This window comes from Hemiscyllium ocellatum, chromosome 3 (genome assembly GCF_020745735.1).
Source record: "Hemiscyllium ocellatum isolate sHemOce1 chromosome 3, sHemOce1.pat.X.cur, whole genome shotgun sequence".
NCBI classification, from domain to species: domain Eukaryota; kingdom Metazoa; phylum Chordata; class Chondrichthyes; order Orectolobiformes; family Hemiscylliidae; genus Hemiscyllium; species Hemiscyllium ocellatum.
The window spans coordinates 39,077,720-39,085,946 of record NC_083403.1 but is presented as its reverse complement, the minus strand read 5'-3'; the positions used below and the strand labels follow the sequence as shown (position 1 = coordinate 39,085,946).

General features: G+C 38.9%; 1 protein-coding gene across 1 annotated transcript in view; it reads right to left on the bottom strand.

Moving 5' to 3' along the window:
* Window positions 1-300: 300 nt before the first annotated feature.
* sim1a (SIM bHLH transcription factor 1a) overlaps window positions 301-8,227 on the bottom strand; it is an 82,335-nt gene continuing 74,408 nt past the window's right edge. The window contains exon 11 of the mRNA XM_060856633.1: window positions 301-1,417. Coding sequence (XP_060712616.1) covers window positions 684-1,417 — 734 coding nt within the window. The 3' untranslated portion in view covers window positions 301-683. The remainder of the gene's footprint in view (window positions 1,418-8,227) is intronic.

Below are 8,227 nucleotides of genomic sequence, written 5' to 3'. Positions count from 1 at the left end.
TATAAAGTGATTCATGTGAATTAACTTATTGATATGAGGTGCTGCCAACCAGCCAGCTCACCATTATGATATTACCTTAGGTTGGTCAGCTCAATGTAATTCCCATTCTGCCAGTTTATCACAATCAATACTTTGCTTTTAAAGTCAGGAATTATTCCACTTGAATCTGTGCATTGTAGAAGGTTAAATTATTCAACCCTGTCTTAATACTCCTGCCAGAATGCTTTAGAAAAACTTTCATTAAACGCATTGAAATGCAAACCAAAATAGATCCTATAGCCTGGTTTATATTTAACTCTGATGCAACTGACTAACCATTTAATGCAGATCATACCATGGGGTGGACTGGGAATAAGAGGGGGAAAACTTTGTGTGCTACGTGTTGCAAAATTGTAAACGCCTTTCAAAAAACAATCATATTTATGATTTTGCCACAAATAGAAGAGAGGAAAGCTTTCCTACCCCACCGGCCTTATTGATTCACCTAAAATGCTCTGTGTATGAACGTGTAGTGCATACACTAGATTGACTGTCAAGCACAGCAGAGTGATAAACCCGGTTCCGTGCCCATGTGCAAGCTGGCACTGGGAATACAAGTGCAGCTTCAATGTTTCCTTTAAATCCAAGTTGCTGCTCTCTTCCTGCTTGCTAACTTTCACCCTAACTTCTATTACAGTGAAACATCAGCTTCCATTAGTAATAATTACCGTGGTGCTCTTGTGTACATGGGTTGGATCCTGTTGCATTCGGAAGTGAGAGGTCACGTCAATGTGAGTGCCATTGCAGCCCAGAGAATAGTTTTTAATGGCTTCACTATCATACAGGTGCTCAAAAGCATAGCCAGTCAGTGCATAGGCATGTTTATCAAAGTACTGTCGGGGATGGGTGGAGTAATAGTTCGGGGATGATGCACAGTTCCCCCCTGTTTGATGAGGAGACATGTCTGAAGCTAGGTAGTCCTTATTTAAGGCTACATTTGTCTTTGAAACCCGATCTGAACTAGGGCTACTTATTCTTGAGAGTGAAATGGGGCTGCCATTGTATTCGTTCTCGTGAGGGCTGACGATTTTCCCATCTCTTTGTTGAAGGTGATCACAGCGAGAGATGTTAGACATTGGTGGAGCACGACACACAACACTGGTCATTTGTTGCTGTTGGTAGCTTACATTAAAACATGCAGCATGGAGCTTGCCTACACCATTCATCGGCGGCAACTGATCCGAGGTAGTTTTTCTCATTTGCAGCCTGCTCTCCTCTTCTTTGATCATTTGCTGTGTTGCTCTAATCAGAGTCTCGATTTTACTTGGCTCATGTGGACTACTCTGGTACCTCTCATTGTGGTACCTGTCCCCGGATTCACTGGCAGAACAAGGATCTGGTGAACTGACAACGCTGTCTTCATCCCAATGTCCTCTTCCTGCAATGAAAGATAATAACAGCAAAATAAATAATATCCCCAGAATAAGCCCAGAACTCATTGTTGGACATATTAGCTGATAATTGTTTAATGCTCATGAAACACTTGGTTTTCCTCTGCAATCTTTTAACTGAGACACTGAGTTGTTGATTCTACAACAGTGGATAGAAAAAATTCTAAAACGTCATATTAAATAGCTGTCTGCCAATATCATGTGCAGCAGAACTCAGCTGCACTGCTTGAATGAATTTAATCCACGTGTTCAGCAATTATTTCAAGGATATGAGTTAATAAACAAAGGAACTGGACTTCTTCTGTCACTGAGCCAGTCAGCTGCCCAAATATCCTTGAAGGAGGAAGTCTATAACTCAGAATTTGCTAAAGTAGGGAATTGCTTGGCATGTGTGTCTTCCTACATCCTTGAGCTTCAAAAATGCTTTACCCCTAATGTTATTGGCTGTACAAGCTGATAATGGCACAGCAAAGATCTTGGCCAACACTGTATATCCTTCATGAAAACAGAAAGTTCTGAAAATACTTACAGGTCAGAAAGGATATATGGAGAAACTTGAAACATTAACTCTTTTTTTCCCCCCTACGTGGATGCTGCCTGGTGTGCTGAACATTTCATTTTTTAAATTTCTATTTCAGATCTGCTCGCATTCCCCATATTTTGATTTTGTATTAGTGGATCTCCTTAAATATTGTCAGAGTTGAGCAGAAAGAGAGGAAGAGCTGACAAATAGGATGAATTGGAGTGGGTGGATTTAACATCAAATCAGGCATGGATAAAACAGAATGAAATAAGTGAAAGGGTAGAGAAAAAAGATAGAAAAAGAAGTAAGAAATAAAGATCATTTTAAATTTGACATTTTTAAAAATCTTCTAAAACAATTCACCATCTAAAGGAATGCAACTCTCCAATTTCAATTAGTTAATCTTAGGGGAAGAAAAGCTGGTTGGCAGTCTTAACAATTATCACACCACTAAACATTCTGTATCTATTTACCAGGCAATTAAAGTTGAAATCCAACAACTTTATGAAAATCCAAGACATGATTATTACATGCTAGTAACTTGTAGCAATTCACAATTCTTGGAATGTCTCTTCCTCTCCGTAAGTTTAAGGATAATTTTCACATTGATAATAAAAATACTAGTATAATGATAAAAATTAATTGGTTAAACATTGTTGTTTTTAACAGTTAATTCTAAACTGGAAAGCAAGAGGCACCTTTTGAATTGTCACAGCAGTTCTTATAAACTAGTTTGTATTTTGTTACATAAAAATGACGTGTTACACATCACTTAAATTAATGTTGATTATTATTATATTCGTGCCATCTGTATTTCCTGACAAAATGCTCTGTAATTGTGTTGTGACAGAGGAATTCAAACCATCAATTGGTCTATTGTATCATTCACCAGATAAATAATTCAAAGACTGATGGATTCAGTTTACTTTCTGATTCCCCCTTAGCTTAAGGTTTCAAACTATGGTACATGAAAACAAAGAAGCTGATAATATAACGGCATAATTGGGTGCATTGTCATCTGGTTGGTGAATGCAAAGAGATGGACTGCATGCAAAACTCATTAAAGTCCCAATTGTGCTGTAAATTCTAAGTCTCCTCACTGCAAAGGCAAACTGCTTGAAACTAATTGGAAAATTACATTTGGCTTGAGCACATATTTTTAAAGACACATTCGGAGCTCTTTTCAAGAATAAAGACAACTTGCTGTTTAATTATTTTAGACACATAAGAGTACAAGTGCCTCAGTTCCAATTTGTAACACTGTACACTGACAATTAACCTTCCAATTATTTTAAACAGGTTAATAATTCTAAAAGTATCATCAAGGAATTTTAGCTAAATGCATTAAGCATTTCTAAGCTAATATTAACACTGACTGATTTCACAGCATGATTCAAAGTATAACCAGTAGATTTCACCTTTCCAGTTATTGCCTCAGACAGACAGACCTGTCAATAAAGTTGTGATTTGCCCATGGCTGTGATCTTATAGACATGGAGTTGTTCCAGTGTACATCTTCGTAGAACAGTTTTTTCAAGTCTTCTGCAAATTGAATAACCATCACCCAAAAGTAAAATATTACAAATGCTGCTGGAAATTTGTAAAAATAATAAAATGCTGGGAATACTCAGCAGGTCAGACAGCATTTGGGGACAGAGTTAAATTTCAGCTTTACCTAACACATGAAAAAATGGTTGTGCAATTGAAAGTCAGTCATCTCAGCCTCCAGACATCCCTGCAGAGGTTCATCAGGGTAGTGCCCTAAGCTTTACCATCTGCAGCTGTTTCATTAATGACCTTCCCTCCACTGTAAGGTCAGAAATGAGGAAGTCCACTGATGATTGCGCAATGTTCAGCACCATTCATGAATCCTCAGATCCTGAAGCAGTCAATGTCCAAATAGAATAAGACCTTGAAAGTAGCCAGACTTGGACTAACGAGTGGCAAGTAACATTCATGGCACACAAATGCCAAACAATGACCACATCCCACAAGAGAGAATCTAACTATTGCCCCTTGACATTCAATAGCATTAGTATCACGGAATCCTCAGTTATCAACATACTGGGGTTACCCTGGACCAGAGATTAAACTGGATTAGCCATATAAATACTGTGGTTACAAGACCAGATTGGACTGCTGGGAATCCTGTGGTGAGTAACCCACCTCTTGACTCCCCAAAACCAGTCCAACATCTATAAGGTATAAGTCAGGAGTATTCAGAATTCTCCCTGGTTGCCTGGATGAGTGCAGCTCTAACAGCACTCAAGAAGCTTAACATCCTCCATGGCATAGTTAGTTGATTGATACTATATCCTCAAACATCCACTTGCTCCACCACCAACACTTAGTAGCAGCAGTGTATACCATCTAGAAAATGCATTGCAGAAATTCTCCAAAGACCTTTTAACAGCAGCTTCCAAACTCACACCATTATGCTCTAGAAAGTCAAGGGCAGCAGATAAATGGGAACACTATCACCAGCAAGTTCATTTCCAGGCCACCTACCATCCTGACTTGGAAATATATTGTCGTTCCTTCACTGTCATCGGGTCAAAATCTTGGAGCTATTGCCTTAACAGCACCAGGTGTACCTATACCGAATGGATTGCAACCATTCAATGTGTGGGTGGCACGGTGGCACAGTGGTTAGCACTGCTGCCTCACAGCGCCAGAGATCTGGGTTCAGTTCCCGCCTCAGGCAACTGACTGTGTGGAGTTTGCACATTCTCCCTGCGTCTGCGTGGGTTTCCTTCGGGTGCTCCGGTTTCCTCCCACAGTCCAAATATGTGCAGGTCAGGTGAATTGGTTATGCTAAATTGCCTGTAGCCTTAGGTAAGGGGTAAATGTAGAGGTGTGGGTCAGTGTGGACTTGTTGGGCCGAAGGGCTTGTTTCCACACTGTAAGTAATCTAATCTAAAAAAGATAGCTAGGGTTGGGCAATAAATGCTGCCCCAAACAGTGAAGCCCAGATCCCTGTAATTAACAATAAATGATTGACAACCATCAAATTTAGAGATTTAATATTTAAAGCAAGGAAATTGTGGGGGATACAAAAGAAAGTTCTATAATTGAGTGAAGGACAGGAGAAAATAAATGACAAAACTGATATGAAGTAGGGTAATTGATAACTCCTTTTTCCTTTCACCGTTGTGTCTCCTGTTATTTCTGATGAGATTATATTGACCTGACAAATTAACTGTATTTTTATCTTCAGAGATGCTGCCAGATCAGCTCAGTATTTCTGACATTTTCTTATTTCATTCCAAATGCCCAAGTGTTTGTCGTGACTCAACCTCATAGTACCTAATTTAAAGCATTTTGTTATCCAAGTATATCTCATCTACTTCATTACCCCTCTCTACTCTGCTGTTACCTCATCACAAAAGGTTTTTTTTCAGGATTACTGAGTATGATTTAATCTTTTTACAATCCATGCTAATAATGTTGATATGTTTCCCATACTCAGATGCCTTTCTATTGTATTTTGGTGCAGTCCACTGGTCTAGATTTCTAAAGTTTGGTACTGACTTCTAATGTGTGTGTTGGAGTAGCCTTAACCATCTGCCTTTTTATGACATGTTAAAAACTGTTTCTCCTATCTCCTCCTTAGGTTCCTTGCATATATTTGGGTATATCCTGATCTAGGAAGTCATTCTCCTTCAGCTTTGCTAGTTTGTTAATTAGTTTTCTCCTTTTTCTATCCCTACAGTAGTAATATTATTTTTAAGCTCATTCCCTAAAGAATGGTCTGCTTCGTTAGCTTAGTTAGTAAAAAATGATGTGGTTACTCAATAGTCTGCTAATTCTCTTGCATTATCTGTGAGCTTATCTTGTTCAATCTTTAACAATCCTTTCCCTATTTTATTACCATGTTTCTATGGCACACTTTTACTCAATTCTATGATTCCTTAATAATCTGGTTTAGTAATTTTTCTTCCTTTCTCAATTTTTAAAACTTTTCTTCCATGTCCTTTGCATGTCCTTTTCTCAATTATTATTTCTTCTGATCAGTTTAATGGAAGTATAGAAAGGTTACAGCACAGAAGTTGACTAATACTACCTGGGTGGGCTCTGCAATAACAAGACACTGAGTTCCAGTCCCATTCCCTGGCCTTTCCCCCAAAGTCCTGAAAACCTTTTTTCTTCAGATAGTTATCCAATTCCATTTTGAAAACTATGATTGAATCCGTCTCCAGTGCACTCTCAGGCAGTGCATTCCAGCTGTGTAAAAAGGGATTTTCCTCATGTCATAGCCGATTCTTTTCTCAATCACCTTAGTTCAGTGTTTATTTGGGACCAGGTGGCATCTCCCATGACCGTCATTGCCTGATACTAAATGATTTGACTGCATTTTTTTTTCTCTGATTTAATTCCATTATTTTCTAGTTCTTATTATATATTATTTGTGATGGTTCCCTTGTCTTTTAATTCAATCCACGTGAATTCTGTATCTATGTTTTTGTAGAATACAGTGGGTTTTTTTTCTAACATTATTGTTCTACTTCTAACATTACATTTATTCCATAATTCCTCCTTCCTTTATATTTTTTCCCAAAACAGTTATATCCTGAAATAATTAGTTGCCATTTCTTTCTCTGTGTTGCCGTGTCTCTGAAATCTTTATTACATCCCAATGCTAATTATAAGTAATTGCATTAAATTCACCTATTTTATTTTGAAAATGACATAGTCAAGCAATTTTTTTTTTGGTCATTCCTCTTTCTCCGTATTGAGTAATTATTTTAATTTTATGCTCTATGGATTAATCTGATTTCTCGCCATTCACATTGTCTTATTCCTTCCTTTAATTTGACTTTCTTTCTCTCATTCTTTGAACGGAAGAGCAATGAAATAATGTCACCTATCCCATGATGCACCTGCACCCTCAGTCACCGCTGGAGACATTAGATCAGCCTTCTTAAAGGTGAACCCACAGAAAGCAACTAGCCCGGTTGAAGTCCCCAGCTGTGAACTCAGATACGGTGCAGACCAGCTGATGGGAGTATTTGATGACATTTCTAACCTCTTCTTACTATGGTCCACCAAAGAAAAATCATCCAGGGTGCCTCTGACATCCATAATTATGAAGTGCTTTGAAAGGTTGATCATGGCTCACATCAACTCCAGCCTCCCAGATTACTTTGATCTCTTGCAATTCACTTAACAGTGCAACAGGTCCACAGCAGAGTCCATCTCCCCGGCCCCACACATATCATAGAAACATCTGGACAACAAGGATACCTACAATCAGGCTCCTACTTATTGACTACAGCTTGGCCTTCAACACCACGATAGCAAATAAATTCATCTCCAAACCCCGGAACCTAGGTCTCTGCTCCCTCCTTTGTAACTGGATTCTTGACTTCCTAACCAACAGGCCGCAATTAGTATGGATAGACGATAACACCTCCTCCATGATAATCCTCAATACTGGTGCCCACATGGGTGCGTACTCAGCCACCTACTATATGCCTAGTACATTCACGACTGTGTAGCCAAGTTTTGCCCCAAATCCATTTACAGGTTTGCTAACAAAAACATTGTCATAGGTCAGATCTCAAACGAGACAAAATACAGGAAAGAGGTCCAGTGCTAAGGGAAGTGGTATAAAGACAACAATCTCTGCATTGGCTTCAGCAAAATAAAGGAGCTGGCTGAAAGCGTAAATTTCCTGGGAGTGGCACTCACCAACAATCTGTCCTGGTCCACCCACATCAGGAAAGCAAAGCAATGCTTCCAGTTCTTCAGAAGACCAAGAAAATTTGGCATGTCCATAAAGACTGTTACACATTTTTATAGATGCACCATAAAACGCGTCCCATCTGGTTGCATCACACCATTGTACGGCAACTGCTATTCCCAAGACCAAAACAAACTACAGTGTTGTGAATACAGCCCAGTTCATCATACAAACTAGCTTCCCATCCACTGACTTAATTTACACTTCCTGCTGCCTCAGGTAAGCAACCAACATAATCAAAGATCCCTCTCACCCCAGTAATACTCTTTTCCACCAGGTGGAAAACATGAAAGTTTGTATACACGTATAAACAGATTCAAGAACAGATTAAAGAACAGCTTCTTCTCCACTGTTATCAGACTTTTGAATGGATCTCTTTAATGTTAATGTCAGTCTTTCTCTGCATCCTCTCAGCAGGTGGAACATTGAATCCTGTACTCTGTTCTGTTATCCTGATGCACTTGTATAGTACAATCTGTAAAGCACATAAGACTTTTCACCATACCTTAGTACGCATGACAGTAATAAATC